Below are 18,498 nucleotides of genomic sequence, written 5' to 3'. Positions count from 1 at the left end.
CACAGAGTACATTGTATAAAAAGAATAACTGACAGCATAGAATAAAGGTGAACGTTACCAAGGAGTGAAAAGAAATCCCAGCTTGAATAGCTGGATGAGAATGTTAAAAACGAATCAAATATTTACTTCAGTAACCTCAAGCAAAGGACAGCTGGTCCCACACTGAAGGCACTGTAATTTGATGGGTGATTTGTTGTAGTACAGTGATGCTCTAAGTCAGTACCATAACCTCTGTGTATTCTATGAAGATTCAGTGGGTCAGAGCTAGATGTGTCCAAGTTTGGGTACCAGATTTTCTGAAACAAAGGATGACATCCCAATACTTGGAATATTATTGAAATATTATAGGTGTTAATAAGTAAGTATATTAGTTATCTATTGCTACATAACAAATTAACTCAAAATTTAGCTGCTTAAAACAACACATTATTTGCCTCACCATTTCTGTTTGTCAGAAATCTGGGTACAGCTTAGCGGGGTCCTCGGACTCAGGGTCTCTCATGGACTGAGTCATCTCAAGGCATTAGCGGGGGAGGAGTTATTTCCAGGCTTACTCACGTGGCTGTTGGCAAGCCTCACTTCCCCACTGGATATTGGACAGAGGCTTCTTTATGTGGGCCATTTTATAGAGGCACTCACAACAGAGCAGGAAAAGGTAAGCAAGATGGAAGTTAGAGTCCTTCAGTAACCTAGTATTAGAGGCAGCATGAACCAGTTTTGCTCTATTCTATTTGTTAGAAGCACTTTACCAAGTCCAGTCCACTCCCCGTGAGGCATTAGACAAGGGCATTGAATAACAGAAGGTGGGATTATTGGGGACATCTTAGAAGAAGGCGGCCTGCCACAATAAACATTTTCATGAATGAGTAAAGGAATGAAGGAAAGAAGAGAAACTTAAGAAATAGAGCTTGTGCTAGTAAATCCTCTGTAAATACAGGTTACCAGAAGGGAATTTGAACCATAAAACAGAAAATTAATCTCTGCATTAGAGTTGTTTATCCTAAAATAGACATTTTGGTCAGTAAGTACACTAGGAGTTCATCTATATCATAAAAGAAAGACTTGGAAAATATGAGTTCTGTTTTTGGCAGACTCTAACTCAACATCTTTTTAGTACTGCCAATCTCTATATTTAGAAAAGCTAGAGTATCCAAATTGGATGTATTTCAGTCATTGGTTCTCAACTCTTTTGCACATTGGAATCACCTTGGAGACTGGAAAACCAAACCAAAAAAAGGATACCTGGGCTCTATCCCTGGCTAAATAAATCAGGACACCGAAAGGTGGGGCCCAGACAAGGAAGGATAGAGTGTCTTCAGAGCTCCTCAGGTGTTTCCAATCTGTAGTCAAGGTTAGGGAACTCTGATTTAAGTGGTTCTTAATGGAAAGATTCAAGCAGGCGCCCTTTCTCAGTTTTAGTACACATTAAAAAAAAAATTATGAACAAGCTTTCTTTATTTAGCATATGTTTATTGTGTCCAGTATGTACACAACACACATTGGGGATTTTATTTTATTTTTTGTCTTTTTAGAGCCGCACCACAGCATATAGAAGTTTCCAGGCTAGGGGTCAAATCGGAGCTGTAGTTGCTGGCCTGCACCACAGTCCCAGGAACGCAGGATCCGAGCTGCGTTTGTGACCTACACTACAGCTCACAGCAAGCAACACAGGATCCTTATTAACCCACTGAGCAAGGCCAGCGATCAGACCTGTATCCTTATGGGTACTAGTCAGGTTTGTTTCCACTGAGCCACGATGGGAACTCCATATGTGGGGGACTTTAAAAAAAAAGAAATATAAATAATTTAAAATGGGATGAGTTATACTTTGTGAAGTAGTTATATATGTATTTACTGTGATTATGTGACACAGTCCACATGTGCTGTAGGGTTTGAGAGAGATGCATATAGGCTAGAGTAGATAAAGAAGGCTATTTGGGTAGTTCCCATTGTGGCCCAGCAGAAACAAATCCAGCTGGTATCCCTGAGGATATGGGTTCGATCCCTGGCCTTGCTCGGTGGGTTAAGGATCTGGCATTGCTATGAACTGTGGTGTAGGTCACAGACATGGCTCAGATCCTGCGTTGCTGTGGCTGTGGTGTAGGCCAGCAGCTGTAGCTCCGATTTGACCCCTAACCTGGGAACTTCCATATGGCGCAAGGGCAGCCCTGAAAAACAAACAAAAACGGGAAGAGTAAGGCTATTTGGAGGAGATGGGATCTGGGTGCATTAGGTAAGTACAAGGTGACATGTAGTAATTTTGCTTCACTCAACAGACCCAGATCCTAGGGTCTGATTTGGAAAGATCCGGCAGTTTAGCTTTGATCTTATTCTGTAGGCCCGTGGCTACACAAGAAGAGCAATTGTGAGAGACTTTGAAAAATACCAGATTTCACTTATGGAGAATTTTATTCAGTTGTTGTGGATGGGGCCCAAATATTGTAATTTTCAAAGACTTCCTGTGATGCTAATGTGTAGCTAGGTTAGAAAACTGCTATAGAATCACATAAGGTCCCTGGAAACTTTTCGGCAGGAGGTTTTGATAGTCACCCATCCACTAAAAACACATTAGGGTGTCTTTGCTTTTGCTTTATGCCCAGGCAGAGGGCAAACAGCAGTGAATGAAATAAAACAGGAAAAAGTCCCTGTTTATACTTATGGAGGTAGTAAGCAGCATATTTTCTTTTCTGGTGGGGAAGCCAGGCAGTAAGCTAATACAGTGTAATGTCGTAAGTAGAAAGAGATGCTTTGAAGAACATAGAGGAGTCAGCAGTGGACAGAGAGGGGGACAGAGTTGGAGAGGGGAGTGTCTTTTGTCAGGTTAGGAAATGCTTCCTTGAACTGGCTTTGGGGTGGAGACATGGAAGAAGTGAGGGAGTGAGTAGGCAGAGGGGATGAAGGGGAAACCCCCAGGCAGGCACAGGCCAGTGAAGTGGGGTGCTGTGGACCACATAGTGCTTCCCCCCATCCCTCCCCAGTTTATATGCTGAAGCCTTAATAATCTCTAGTATTTGGAGATGGGGCATTTAGGAGGTAATTCAAGTTAAATGCAGTCATAAGGATGAGGTCCTGCTGGGATAGGATTGGTGGCCTTTTAAGAAGAAGAAAAGGAAAGATCTTTCTCCCTCTCTCTGCCATGTGAGGAACAGTTAGGAAGCCTTCTGTGAGCCAAGAGGGGAGCATTCATCACAAGCTGAGTTCTGACAAACTTCGGTCTTAGATGTTCTGGTTTCCAGAACTGTGAGAAAACAAGTTTCTGTGTTTTAGCCACCCAGTCTATAATATTTTGTTATGGCCTGAGCCAACTAAGACTGCAGGGACAGAGGGTTCCAGAGGGGCGCATATAGAAGATGAGGTGGGAAAAGACTAAATCATGTAGGGCTAGAGCGAGAATTTTGGATTTTTTTTCTCAGTTGTCATACTTTGGTTACCACAGTGTAACTTGAGAAAGGGTTTGGGGAACCCACTGAATTATTTTTGGCAAAGGAATGATATAATTTGATTTATACCTTGAAGGATCAATGGTCTGCTTTGTGGGAAAACACTCTGTGGCAAAGCGGATGAAGGGTCGGGGGATTAGTTATCCTGGTAACTATAGCAAGGATGGTATCAGTGGGAGTAGTGAGAAATTATCTCACTCTAGATATATTTTGAAGGTAGAGTGGAAGAAAATTGCTGCCGAGTCAGATGTGAGTGTGAGAGAAAGTGCGGAATGAATACTGTGTCTGAGTGTTTGGTGAGCGCAACTGGAAACATGGAGTGCTGTTTACTAAGATAGGGAGACTGTCAGAGAACAGGAGAATTCGAGAAGAGAGCAATCAGACTTATATTGTTGAACCACCCAGGTTATTTAGAGTTGTTTCTAGATATCCAAGTGAAGATGTTAGGTGATTGGTTTATATAAATCTGGAGTTTAGGGGAAACATTGAGGCGAGTGACATAGAATTTGGAGCATCATTATACAAATGAGTTGTCTTCAACTTTGGATGCACTTTAGAATCAGCTTGAGAATTTTCAGAAAATTTCTGAGCCTGGTCCCACCCCTTTGTATTCGTATTTAATGTGGGAATGGGGCTCAGGCATTCCTGTTTTATTTTGATTTGTGATTACATTAAACATTTGAAAAACAGCTTTTATTAAGGTATAATTGACATACAATAGACCACACGCAAAGTATACAGTTTGATAAGTTTTGATGTATAAATACACCTGTGAAACCATCTCCACAATTAAGATAGTGAACATATCCATCATCTTCAGAAGTTTCTTTATACTCCATTCAATCCTTCCTACTGTTCCTCCCTCCCTCCCATCCTCAGTTGCTAGACAACTACTGATTGGCTTTCTATGTAAATGTAAGATGTACTTTGCATCTTCCAGAATTATGTAAATGGAGTCATACAGTGTGTACACTCTTGTGTGGCTTCTTTAAGTGTAATTGTTTTGATATTTATCTATGTCGTTGCATGTATCTGTACACCCCTTTCTTTTGCTGAGTAATATTCCATTGTATGAATGCCCTTTTTTATTTAGCTGTTGATGAACATTTGGGTTGTTTTCAGTTTTTGGCAAAACCTCTACAAATAGAGTTGTGTGAACATTTGTGTACAAGTCTGTGTGTGGACATGTATTTTCTTCTCTGGATAAATATCTTAGGAAGGAATAGCTGGATCATATGGATCACATTTTTTCATATGTTTCAACATATGAGAGGTTCTTAGGGGGGCATATATGTATGTCCCTTTGAAAAACTTTTATGCTCAGAAAAGAATATTTAGAGATTAATACTTTCATTATTAAAATTAATATTCAGTTTACTAATTTCAATTTAAATATCTATTTTTTCTTAAATGTTCTTTTTAAAATCTTATTCAATTTATAAGATTTAGCAAAATTTAACTTCTTTTTTCCTAGGCATAGTTATTTTTTTTTTTAAATCACATGAGTTCCCATTGTGACTCAGCAGGTTAAGAACCCGACATAGTGTCTGTGAAGATGCAGATTTGATCCCTGGCCTTGCTTAGTGGGTTAAGGATCCAGTGTTGCTATAAGCTGCAGTGTTGGTCACAGATATGGCTTGTATCTGGTATGTCATGGCTGTGGTGCAGGCCTCAGCTGCATCTCTAATTCAACTTGGGAACTTCTGTACGCCACAGGGGTGGTTGTAAAAAGAAATAAAATTAGTTAATTTTTAAAAACCCAGTAAATTCAAAGTGAACATAGCTTTTTTATGGCTGAACCTGTGGCATATGGAAGTTCCCAGGCTAGGGGTTGAATTGGAGGTGCCGTATGCCACAGCCATAGCAACATGGGATCTGAGCTGCATCTGCAACCTACACCGCTGCTCATGGCAATGCTGGATCCTTGACCCACTGAGCAAGGCCAGGGATTGAACCCATGTCCTCATGGATACTAGTTGGGTTTGTTTCTGCTGCGCCACAACAGGAACTCAAAAGTGAACATAGCTTTGCATCATTAAAACTTAATAGAGAGTAATCTATTAGAACATAAAATCACCTGGAAACAATTGCTACACACAAAAAAGTTCATTTTCAATATTGTACTAGGTTAGCTAAGCTAAGACAGTGTCAGGTTTTATTTAGTAGAAGTGAAGAATTTGTTGCAGAACTTCAGAATCAGGTCATTATATCCTAAAATAACCACAGATGTTAAGATGTCAGTTTTTACCAAATTAACCTATAGGTTCATCCCCATCCTAATCAAAATCTGGGCAGGATTTCTTGTAGATGTCAGCAAGCTGATTCTAGAGTTTTTATGTAAAGGTAAAGGAACTAGGATAACCAACACAATTTTGAAAAAGAAGTTAGAGAACTCGGTATCTGATTTTGAGATTTAGTATAAATCTGTAGTAATCAAGACAGTGCTGTTTTGGCTCATTGAAAATAAAGAGTCCAGAATTAAATCCTCAAAAGTATGGTCAGTTAATTTTTGGCTGTGGTACAAAGGCAATTCAGTGGAGACAGGGTAGCCTTTTCAACAAATTGTGCTAGAACAGTTGAATCCACATGCAGAATATAAACTCAGTTCATACCTGACACTCTATATAAAAAATTTGCTCAAAATCATGGACCTAAACTAAAATTTTAAACTATTGGGGGAACATATAAGAGGAAACTTTTGTGATACTGGGTTAGGCAAATAGTTCTTAGGTATGACATTGAAATCAGAGTACTTAAAAGAAAAAATTGATACTTTGGACTTCATCAAAATTAAAATTTTTTCCTCTTTCAAAAACCTCAAAGAAAATGAAAAGATAAGCAATAGACTGGGAGAAAATATTTTCAAATAATAAATCTGAAAAAGGACTTGTGAATAGAACATAAAATGAGCTCTTTAAACTCAATAATTAGATACAAATGACTATTATTCAGACATAAAAAGGATATATATTTTGATATATGGCACAGCATGGATGGACTTTGAAAATGATGCTTAGGGAAATAAGCCAGACACAGAAGGATAAATTGTATGATTCATTTATATGAGGCACCTAGAAGAAGAAAATTAAGAGAGACAAAAAGTAGAATAGAGGTTAGCAGGGGTTAGGGAGAGGAAGGGGAAAGAGAGTTTTAGTGTTTAATGGATACAGAGTTTTGGATATAGATAATGGTGATGGTTATACAACATTGTCATTGTTCTTAATACCAGTGAATTATATAATTATGAATGGCTTAAAAAGTTAAATATTATGTATATTTTCCTAACATTTTGAAAACCTTAATAATAAAAAATAACCACATTTTTAAAAATGAGCAAAATAAAAGCTATCTGATAAGGCAACCCCTTCAAAAGAACTTTAATACTTACTTTGATGTAATTATCTCTAAATCAAAAAAGTGGTTCACCTGACCTCCAGTGTCATGGGAAAGAGAACACCACGGAATGAAAGCAACAATAGCTTGACTTCAAATGGAACTGGACTATTTAAAATAGAGTTTCTGGGAGTTCCTGTTATGGCTCAGTGGGTTAAGAACCTGATGTCTCTGTGAGGATGCCTCACTCAGTGGGTTAAGGATCTGGCGTTTCCACAAACTGCAGCTTACGTTGCAGATGTGGCTTGGATCCTGTGTTGCTCTGGCTGTGGTGTAGGCCAGTAGCTGCAGCTCTGATTTGACCCCAAGCCTGGGAACTTTCATATGCTGCAGGTGCACTGTAAAAAAGAAAAATAAAAGCATCACAGCTTAATTCTAATGTGGAGCCAAGACCAAGCACCACTTTACAGATGGTATTTAAAACCAAAGACTGAATGAGATCACCTAGGACAGCCGTTTCTCAGGCTTTTGCTTGCGTAAAAATACCTGTAGTTCTGGGTCAAGTTCTGAGAATTTGTATTACTTTGAGGCTCCCAGGTGCTGGTACCCTCGTTGGGTGGATGGACCATACTTTGAGTAGCCCATCCTGGAGGATTAATGTAGATAGATTCTTGAAAACTGAGTTCTGGCCCCTCCAAAGTTTAGAAATTGGAAAGGAGAGGAAGGAACTAGTAAATGAGACTGTGAAAGAGTAACAAGTGAGGCAGGAGTGAAATGGAAGAGTATGGTGTTCTAGAGGCTTGTGAAGAAACTTTTGGCAGACGGGAAAGAGTGATAAATGCAATAAAATATGACAAGAAAAGACCAAGTGAAATGAGAGCTACAGATGACCAGTGAATATGGTAAAGTGATTATTGATGACCTTGAATGAAATACTTTGGTAGAGTGGTAGGGACAAATTGAGATGAGCCCGTGACAGAATGGAGGAAAGAAATGTGACAAGTAAGTTTAGATAAATCATTTGATGCTTATTGTGGAAAAGAGAACAAAGAAATGGGGCAGTGGCTAGAAGGGAATGTGGAAGTAGGGATGGATCTTCTTTTTCTTTTTAGGCCCACGCCCTCGACATATGGAAGTTCCCAGGCTAGGCATCAAACTGGAGCTGTAGCTGCTGGCCTACACTGCAGCTCACAGCATGCTGGATCCTTACCCCGCTGAGTGAAGCCAGGGATCGAATCTGTGTCCTAATGATTATTAGTCAGGTTCATTACTGCTGAGCCAAACGGAAACTCCCGTATTTAAAAAAAAAAAAAAAAAGTAAGAACTATCATAATGTGTTTGTATGCTGATAGGAATAACCTAGTAGAGTAGGAGATATGTTTGTGGTAGGAGAGCAAGAGGTCAGTGATGTCTTGGAGAAGGGATCCAGTGGGCAGATGGAAGCATGGCCTTAACTGGGAATATGGAGAGGGAAGTTAGAGTATATGGGAACATATGGAAATTAATCCTTGTGTTTTCTCTGAAATAAGAATCAAAATCACCCCATCATAAATAACAGAGCACAATAGCAGTTTTGTTCAGAGCTCTATCCCTGGCACTTAGAACAGTGATTTGAACACACTGAATGCCTGGTAAATACTCGTTAAATAAATGTGTGCAAGGAAGACTAATCTTGGATTGGCGGGGAGAAGGCAAGGAGTCAAGTAATGCAGGTAGAAGGCTGCTGTTGGGTTAGGCTAGAGTGGTGCTTGTGGGAATGATGAGGGGGAGCTGTTCTAAGAATATATGAAAAATTGCAAGGACTTGATTTTTATTTGGCTAAAGGGAAGGAAAAGTTGAGGATGACCTGTTTCTAGCTCTGGAGCATGTCCTTAGTCTTTCAAATCAAGTGGACTGTGATGTTGCTTAATGATTTGAGGAATTTTTCAGAGACTTAATTGCCAAACACCCTAACCTAGTTTTTCTAAAGCTGATGTAGTCATCCATTTTTTCTGTACTTAGCAGAGACTCTCTCAGTAGCTGCCAAGGAATCAAGTCTCTCCTTCTCCACCTCCCAGGAGGTTAGGGAAAATTGTATTCCCTGAACACTTCCCTCTGTGGAAGCATCTGCTGTTGAAAATTAAATGTATATAGACCTTGGAGTGAAAACTCTTCAAAATACTCAGCATAGATTCTTAAGGTGGTGGAACATACTCATTGCGTTCTCTGAGCAAATAAGGCTTAATAAAGACTTGCAGGGGAGTTCCCGTCGTGGCGCAGTGGAAACGGATCTGACTAGGAACCATGAGGGTTCAATCCCTGGCCTTGCTCAGTGGGTTAAGGGTCCAGCGTTGCCGTTAGCTGTGGTGTAGGTTGCAGACTCATCTTGGATCCCAGGTTGCTGTGGCTGTGGTGTAGGCTGGTGGCTATAGCTCCAATTAGACCCCTATCCTGGGAACTTCCACATGCCACACATGCGGTCCTAAAAGGACAAAAAGACAAAAAAAAAAAAAAGTCTTGCAGCGGCAGCACAGGAAACTATATCTAGTCACTTGTGATGGAACATAATGGAGGATAATGTAGAAATTTTCTACTCTACAGCAAATGGGTCACTTTGCTGTACAGTAGAAAATTGACAGAATACTTAGTAAACCAACTATAATGGAAAAAATAAAAATCATTAAAAAAATAGATGTTAGTTTTCAGTTTTGTGTATTGAAATTCCTTGTAAGATTTTGTTGCAAAAACAATAAAATACATTTGAATATCATTCTTATAAGGTAACGTTTGCATTTTGCTGGTAAGTCAAATAGCACTGGTATTAGCAGAGTAGATTTTTTCTTTTTTTGGAAGTGGGGAAAGCCACTTAGACTCTTGTATCCTCTGATATAGTCATCGGTTTTTGTGGAAAGCAGTCATACATTAAAGCTTTCATGAAAATGGAAGTAAATGGCTCAAAAGCAAGATGGCAGCAGCAATTTTTTTGAGAAAGTGAATCCTGACCTAGTGAAATTAGTTTTACACAATGGATTAATAGTTGTATTTATACGTTAAATTTAACTGGGATTTATATTGATTGTCAAGACATATTTATTGAGTATCTGATACTATTCTAGTTGTTGGCAATACAAAAATAGGCAAGGTATGCCTATTTAACCCATGTAAGGATTAAAGTCCAGTTGGTGGGAGATAGAGCACAGCCATGAAAGGATCAGTAGCATTACAAAAGAGTGTAGAAGACCATGGTTCTGTAGAACTGCTGCAAGGGTTCCACAAATATGTGATGCACATTTCTTTTTATTTAATTAATTAATTAATTTATTTATTTATTTATTTATTTATTTATTTGTCTTTTTGCCATTTCTTGGGCACTCCCGTGGCATATGGAGGTTCCCAGGCTAGGGGTCTGATTGGCTAGCTACGATTGAAGCTGTAGCCGTCGGCCTACACCAGAGCCACAGCAATGCGGTATCCGATCCGCCTATGCAACCTACACCAGAGCTGATGGCAATGCTGGATCCTTAACCCACTGAGCAAGGTCAGGGATTGAACCCGAAACCTCATGGTTCCTAGTCAGATTCGTTAACCACTGAGCCATGACGGGAACTCTGCACATTTCTTTTTAAAAGACTATAAATAATATGTTGTATACATGTGTTCAAATGTTAACATGAATAGAAGGAAGATGACCACTAAAGCTCATTAATTTATTTTGAAGATTAATTCACTTTTTATTTTTTTACAATTTCAAAATAAAGTAGCAAATTCTTTATTTGTATTTCTCAGCGACAGTGAAAAAAGACACATAGCCCTAACAACATTTTTTTTAAGTCATCATTTTCCCTCTTCTACCTCTGCCCTCATATAATACTCTTGCTTGAAAGGTGTACACTTCTCAAAAGCTCTCCATCCCCTACAACAAAACAAACCCCCTTTTAGCAATTTCTTTCTGACTTCCTTTTCTTCTAATTCTTCATCACAAAATCTCAGAAACTTATCTGTCTAATAAGATCTACCTCAGAGCCTGGGAAGGAAAGATCCACTGAGCAGGCCAAGCCATAGAATGCTCTTCCGAAGGCCTGGGGAGGAAAAAATCAGGGTGTTCACATGTACTAACATACATCCCTTCATGCTTGTTTACCTCTGTCGGCTGCATGGAGCTAGAGCAATGTGGCTATGACAGTTCAAATGACAGTATCCAATAATATCCTGAATTTTTTTTACAAACTCAAGAATCATTACATGAAAAAAACATTTTTAAAGAAAAAAAGCAAATATGGTTTCTTAAATGAACAGTCATTCAACAGAAAGGACTTTATCATGCAGTATTTTGGGATAGTGAACCTGAACCATCTTGTTTTGCTGTAGGGCATATGATGGTATTGTATCATCATCTTTGATATTTGACACCAAGATTTTACTAAATAGAATTCATAAGTGGACAGACGCTAAAGGTTAGGAATGTATACCTAGTCTGGAAATGATAATGTTTGATAATTTTGGACTGAAGAAAATGGATGTCCTCTCTTGAAGAAATTGTGACCTGTCTAGGTTTTCAAAGTAAAGTTTTTTGATGGTGCAAGTGCAAGAAGTAGAAGTAAATATAAGCCAAATTCTATTAGAGATGTATTTGAAATCAAGAACCAGTATTTGCAAGGTAGGTATATGTTCCTATGACTAGACTTAACAGCTGAAAAGGAATTAGTTACGTTAAAAAAAAAAAAAACAAACAAACTTCGGGAGTTTCTGTTGTGGCTCAGTGGGTTAAGAACCCAACATAGTGTCCATGAGGATGTGATTTCAATCCCTGACCCTGATCAGTGGATTAAGGATCTGGCATTGCTGCAAGCTGTGGTGTAGGTCGCAGCTGCAGCTCAGATTCAATCCCTGGCCTGGGAACTTCCATATGCTATGTGGGTGCAGCCATAAAATGAACAAACAAAAAATTTTTGTCTGTTTCAGGCATATACCTTCAATTGGGATAAAAATTTCAGTTTACTATGTTTTAAAATAGTAGTAAATTTTTAATATTCACTGTTCCTTATTTTTACTTCTGTAAATTATTCATAAAATGACTTAAAAGGGGAGTGGCAGTCCATAGTGATAGCTATTTTTCTTTCCACCTTGTTTATAGTAAGTCCTCTATCTTATTTCCTAAATCACAGCACCCAGGTTTTTCCTTCCTAGTACTTTTGACAGAATTTACTTTTAGTTACTTTACTTTTTTTTTTTTTTTTTTTGTCTTTTGGTCTTTTGTTGTTGTTGTTGTTGCTATTTCTTGGGCCGCTCCCGCGGCATATGGAGGTTCCCAGGCTAGGGGTTGAATCGGAGCTGTAGCCACCGGCCTACGCCAGAGCCACAGCAACGCGGGATCCGAGCCGCGTCTGCAACCTACACCACAGCTCGCGGCAACGCCGGATCGTTAACCCACTGAGCAAGGCCAGGGACCGAACCCACAACCTCATGGTTCCTAGTCGGATTCGTTAACCACTGTGCCACGACCGGAACTCCTAGTTACTTTACTTTTGTGAGGCTTGTATCTCACACACTAGCTAAACAGACTCTCTGAGCGCACAGTGTCTGGCTTGTTCATGGTGACTCTCCAGCACCTTACCTAGTGCTTGGCAGATGTCGGTGAGCAATACATTTGTAAAACAAGGTGGTTTGCTTATAAAATCTTCCTTGTTTGTATTTTTGGACTTTTGTTAGCAATGTATCTATCAGCAGACTCAAAACAGATTTGGGTTTAGTCCAGCGCTTTTTACTCATGAAGACTTATTCTAATTGTTTAGTTTATTACTATATCTATTTTAGTGTTGTCAGGCAGATTACTTCTTTCTGAACTGAGAATATGCCACCTCATTTAAAAAAGAATCACTTATTGTTTTATATCTTATTTTTTTGCTTCGCCTGTCCTACTTGACAAAGCTAAATTGTAATGAGCTTATTAATCAAACCTAAAACGTTTTTCTTATAATATGTAGCTCAGAGAGTTTTTGTTGTGGGATGGTTGGGGTGGAGGACAGACACATAGTTAGAAATGGCATATATCAAGTCAACATTAACCAGCCTCCTACCCACATAAAAGGTCAAACAGCCCCTAAATATATTTTGTTCTGATGAGTAGTAGATATCCATAAATGGTTGCTAAAATGCCCCCCCCTTTTTATGTTACAGTAAGTCAACAGAACTACCAAGCCTCGTACAGTCTGTTTGAAGGGTACATAGGAATCCCAAAATTTTAGAATGCCATATTTTACATGTTACAGCTAATCACGACGTATGTGAATAAATAGATGACAATAGAGTGCAGTTGGTATATGTCTGGAGAGCAGTTATCTTACTAACTGGATGACCTTTTTGTCCCTGTTGTCACAGAATCTTTAGCATTGTAGGTGTATTGTCAAAACCATGAATGAGGAGTTCCTGTTGTGGCTTAGCAGGTTAAGAACCCAGCTAGTATCTATGAAAGATGCAGGTTCAATCCCTGGCCTCACTCACTGGGTTAAGGATGTGGCTTTGCTGCAAGCTGCAGCATAGGTCACAGGTTCGGCTCGGATTCCATGTTACTGTGGCTGTGGTATAGGCCTACAGCTGCAGCTCTAATTTGACCCCTAGCCTGGGAACTTCTGTATGCCCTCAGGTGTGGTCCTAAGAAAACAAACAACCATGAATGATAAATCTCTGAACATAAAAAGGGCAATACCTTATAAATAATACCCTGCCCTTGAAATCCTGTGTTAACTCTCCTCTACCTCTAAAATTCTCTACTGCCCTCCAGATTTTTCTTACTAAGTAGCAAAGGGATCACAATTACTTTTTAAGGTCCCTAGAGATAGGATGGCTTTCTTTCTCAAAGAGCATGGCAAAGGTGAGTCACTTTAAGATAGGGTAAAACGATCTTTAAAACTTTACTCAGCCCCTTAGAGCAGAGAACTTTATTCCAGTAATTAAGCTACATATATACATATATTTTGTGCATCTTTTCCCCCAAAGTTGAACCAGATCAAATAATCCTAGACCAGAGGAACAAAGTCATAATCTTTAAGTGAAAATCAACCATCTAATTAAAATAAGAATAAAAGAATGAATTTAATACACATTTAGGAAAATCTAGGATAAAAAGAGAGGATTGAGCTATTGAAAATCAAAAGTACATTTCATTTTCTTATGGCAGAAAAGAACCTTTGTAGAAAATTTGTTAGTGATTAAAAACCAACAAAATAACAACTAGCAGAGCCAAGTACAGAAATTACATGATTGCTTATCAGAATAGTAATCTCACATTTCCACTTGCCCTAGGGACGCCTTTGCTGAAATTTTATAAAATCCACAAACCCAACATGACCAGCACCACCATTTCCAGTTTGGTGTGGTTGTCTTCCAGCTCGTTTCCTGATTCCAGTCTCCCACCTGACTGGTTCAGCTAATTGTTCTTTGTGTTGGTTTTTACCTTGAAGGAGAATATGCGTTTATTGAATATTTTGTTCTTATCTGTGAGATTCTAACACTGAGAAGAATTCTAGATACATGTGTTTAAAAATGTTAATTTATGAAGCTTAACCTCACGGTACAAATCATGCTCTGCTAATAAGCTTTCATTTTCAGATTTATGGGCCATATAAAAAGGGAAGACGACTCTAGGAAGATTCTGGAGAGATGAAATTTGTTAAATATGAAAAAGATTTGGCATCTGTTGTAAGAATCGTGAAGTGGGGGAGTTAGGATGATTATCCCTTTCTCACATAAAAGCAGGAGTGAGATACTGAGGAACTGTGTCACATAATGGTTGGGTACCAACTTGAAGACAGATGCTGGAGGGATGGGGGAATGATGGTATTACAAAAATAGTCTGTACCTAACCACAACACAGTAGTTATATCGTGAAAATCTTCAGAATCAGAGAATCTAGGACTGAGGTGTTTCCTTCACCTTATGGGTAAAACCACATTGAGTACTGAGGTCATTAATGAATCCAGAAAAACCTAGAAAATATTCAATTTATTCTAAAGGCAGTACTAAGTAAAGAGAATAAAAACTATTCTATGTCTTAAGTTAGTAATAATGGCCTGTAAATAACTAATATGAATTTATTGATTGCTAGAAACTAAGGTTTCTACTCTAGAATGTAAATTTATTTTAATGTTTGCAATTTCATTGTAATTCTGTTTAACATTTGTAAATTCATTTTGCAAATTTGGGGATGAAGGGAGTGAAGTACACGCTATAGTAAAGGAGGTTGTCACACCTTCATCTGTAATGGCATAAGACATTCAGAGACCCCTGATGCCCTGGGAGATAAATGATGGCTACATCTCAGTTGCACTGTATGTCTCACTCTAACCTTAGGTGACTCACTGTTCACTAGTCTCAACAAATCTTTTCTCAACCTGCCACACCTTTGAACTTTTTCTATAATTAAAAGAGAAATTAATTCTTGCTTCTCTTACTCTTCACTGCTTGTTAGTGAGTGGTTGGTCCTGGCCAGTGATTAAACTTATAGACAGACAGTATATCTTTTCTTTAAAAACATCTTCCTTCCTCATTGAACCTGATTTTAATCATTCATTCATTTGTCAACAGATATGAAGTATCTAGTATTTTTTTCAATACTGTGCTAGGTAATGGTTATACAGTGGTGTGTAACCCCTTTCCTTGTGTTTAGATCCAAGAAGAGGAAACTGTCGAATTAAAATTGCTATTCCTTCCCTAACACTTGCTGTGTTTTTCCATAGTATTTATCAGCATCTAAGACTTTATTTATTTATTTATTTATTAGATTTCATACACAGAATATTGGTTACATTAGGGCAAATAAGGATTTGTGTATGTTTTCCTGAAAGAGTATTTGTTGATTGAAAAACAAGAAAGGCACATCTAATTTGTCAGCATATCCCTTGATTCTCCTTCTTCAGCCTGTCTTTAACCCTCCTGCTGCTTCCTTTTAATTCAGGCCATTGTTATTTTTATTTTTTGGCCATGCCTCAGACATGCAGAAGTTCCAGGGTCAGGGACTGAATCCACACCACAGCAGCAATCTGGGCCACAGCAGTGACAACACTGGATCCTTGCCTGCTGCGCCACCGAGGAACTCCAAGCCATTTTTATTTTTGCCTAATCTATTAAAGTAGCTTTCCTCTCCTCAGTAGTACCTTTCCCCCTCCAGATGGCTGCAAATAATTTTCGTAAAATTCAAGTCTGAATTTCTTCACCATCTTCCATCTAAGGGCAAATCAGTCTTCTTTGCTTTTTATTATTGGGTTCCTTCCTGTCTGTCCAGCCTTGGATGTTTCATTTCCCTGCCACGGTCTGCTCTCCATCTCAAACTCTGTGCAGCAAATGTCTCAGTAGATGGAATTTCTTTAAGCTTTTTTGTGAAGTGTGGTGGCTAGACCAGAGGCTATTTAGAAATGCAAGTTTTAGGCTCTACGTTGAGGCCCACTGAGTCAGAACCCTGGGAGCAGAACTAAGCAAACCAAACAAGCCTTAGTGATCCTTAAATTTGAGAAACACTGCTTTAATCCTTTTTTTTTTTTTTTTTTTAAGTTCATTTCCTTAGCATGCTCAGCCATGATTTACCATGCTTTCACTATCGTTTTCATTTGTGTAACTAAATGGACATCATTAACCCTGAAATGTAAGTCCTGCTTTTTAAATTGTATATTGGACATCCTTCCTGGATATCCTTTCTGTATTCTGTAGGACTCTGTAGGCTCTAAACAAAATTTAATATCAATTTATTGAGGTCTGTTTCATATACTGTGTTTTCCTGTTTCCTGCTTCAAAGGATTCCTCCTTGCAGCTTTGAATAGTTGATTGTGCAGTATTTTCTCTTTGGTTTATATATTGTCTTGTTTTGGAGGAATAAAGAATCTTTTAATAACTACTGCCCAAAATAGGGTCAGGATTTTCCAGGCAATAGGTTACTGTTGTTTGTAGACCATGTGTTAAAATGTATTTTTATCTTATTTTTCCTTGCTTTCCCCCTCCCACCTCTTTTCCCTCCTCAGTCTTCTTTTTCTCTATCATTTTAAGAACTTAGACTATTTACTTTGAGTCTTGACCTCAGCTGCTGAAGTTCTTCCATAAAGCTGGAAGGATCCTTGACCCAGTAAAGTGACAACTTGTACTGGCACGAAAGGTTGAAGCCAGGCAACATTTCAGCTACCTTGATGCAGTTCCTGCTGTAGGTTCTCAATAAATATTTTTATTAGTGAGCAAGTGAGTAAGTGGGCAGGTCTCCAAGGAACGGGCAGATCTCCATGGTCAAAAAAAGCATAGTGAGGCGTTTCCACTCTGGTGCAATGGGATCTGCAGCATTTCTGCAGCACCGAGGCGCAGGTTCTTTCCCTGGCAGGGCACATTGGGGTAAAGGCTCTGGCATTATTGCAGCTGCAGCATAGGTCGAAACTGTAGCTCTGATCTGATCCCAGGCCCAGGAACTCCATATGCTGTGGAGTGGAGAAAAAAGAAAAACAAAAATACGGTGAAACTGTGGCTAAATACATAAAGAACCCCATGGATTTGAACAATAAGGAGCGATAACATTTTGACACTTAAATATTTAGTAAGTAAATAAATGAAAGATTTTAAAGAATGGCCATTGTCGCAGATGGTGAGATATTTCCTTCTCTGAGGAAGGAGAGAAAAATTTAAATGTTTGTTTTTGTTCATTTGTTTGTTTTTGTCTTTTTAGGGCCACACCTGTGGCATATGGCGGTTCCCAGGCTAGAGGTCCAGTCAGAGCTACAGCTGCCAGCCTACGCCACGGCCACAGCAACACGGGATCTGAGCTGTGTCTGTGACCTACACCACAGCTCATGGCCATGCCAGATTCTTAACCCACTGAGTGAGGCCAGGAATCGAACCCTCAACCTCATGGTTCCTAGTCGGATTCATTTCTGCTGCGTCACAGCAAGAACTCCTAAATGTTGTTTCACTATAAACTTTCAAGTTTAATTTTAAAAATTCAGGTTTATTTATATGTGCCCTTCCCTATAAGCACAGTTTGATATACATTTTTAATAATTTTCATATCGATTTATGTAACAGTTACATTTCAGTGGTTTGCGTATGTATTTGGGGCTGTAACTTTTAACTGTTATAGTTCTATTTTTGTTGAATAGGAAAGACAGTAATGTATGTGTTTATTGACAAATTGCATACCTGAATTACCTTACATATGAAAAATTTTTATATGTGAAAATCATGTATCCTCACAATTTGATCTGTTCTCTAATAAAGAAAATATATTCTAAATTATAATAATAAAAAAACCTTTCTTTTTAACATGCACACAGGAAACCTCGACCTGTCTCCCAGTTGGTTGCACAGCAGGTTACTCAGCAGTTTGTGCCCCCTACACAGTCAAAGAAAGAGAAAAAAGATAAAGTAGACAAAGAAAAAAGTGAAAAGGAAACAACTAGCAAAAAGAACAGTCATAAGAAAACCAGGTAAATTTGAAGAATGTTTTAATGGCACTTTGGAACTAATAAATTTAGCTATTTAATATTGTCTCTTAACATCGATATGTACAGTATGTTAAGTAAAATAAAAGATTTCATCTCCTTTATTATATCATGAAAGTGTTTTCTGAGTTGAAGGCATATTACAAATTAAATACAAAGGCTGCAAATATAAGCTTAAATGTGAGGATGCTTAAAAAAAAAAAAAACTAGATTAAAAGACATTCGTGTTTGAGCTGTTTCTTTTTCATTCGTAAAACCAGGAATAATATTCACAATAC

General features: G+C 38.5%; 1 protein-coding gene across 15 annotated transcripts in view; it reads left to right on the top strand.

The window, feature by feature from the left end:
- YAF2 (YY1 associated factor 2) overlaps positions 1 to 18,498 on the top strand; it is an 86,150-nt gene that overhangs the window by 59,164 nt on the left and 8,488 nt on the right. For 11 of the 15 annotated variants that reach the window (XR_014804042.1, XR_014804035.1, XR_014804043.1 and 8 more), the window contains one exon: positions 18,053 to 18,205. Coding sequence is in view for 4 of the 15 variants with exons in the window: in XM_021092544.2 (XP_020948203.1) it covers positions 18,053 to 18,205 (153 nt within the window). In the remaining 11 variants the exon portion in view is untranslated. Of the gene's footprint in view, positions 1 to 18,052; positions 18,206 to 18,498 lie in introns of those variants that run through there. The other 4 variants (XR_014804041.1, XR_014804038.1, XR_014804039.1 and 1 more) reach the window with 1 other exon arrangement.

Source organism: Sus scrofa, chromosome 5, assembly GCF_054392235.1.
Source record: "Sus scrofa isolate SSC_HxYL_T2T_F1_AM1 chromosome 5, Sscrofa_HxYL_maternal_Yorkshire_Landrace_v2.0, whole genome shotgun sequence".
NCBI lineage: Eukaryota > Metazoa > Chordata > Mammalia > Artiodactyla > Suidae > Sus > Sus scrofa.
The sequence above is the reverse complement of the archived record's forward strand: the minus strand, read 5'-3'. Positions and strand labels throughout refer to the sequence as shown.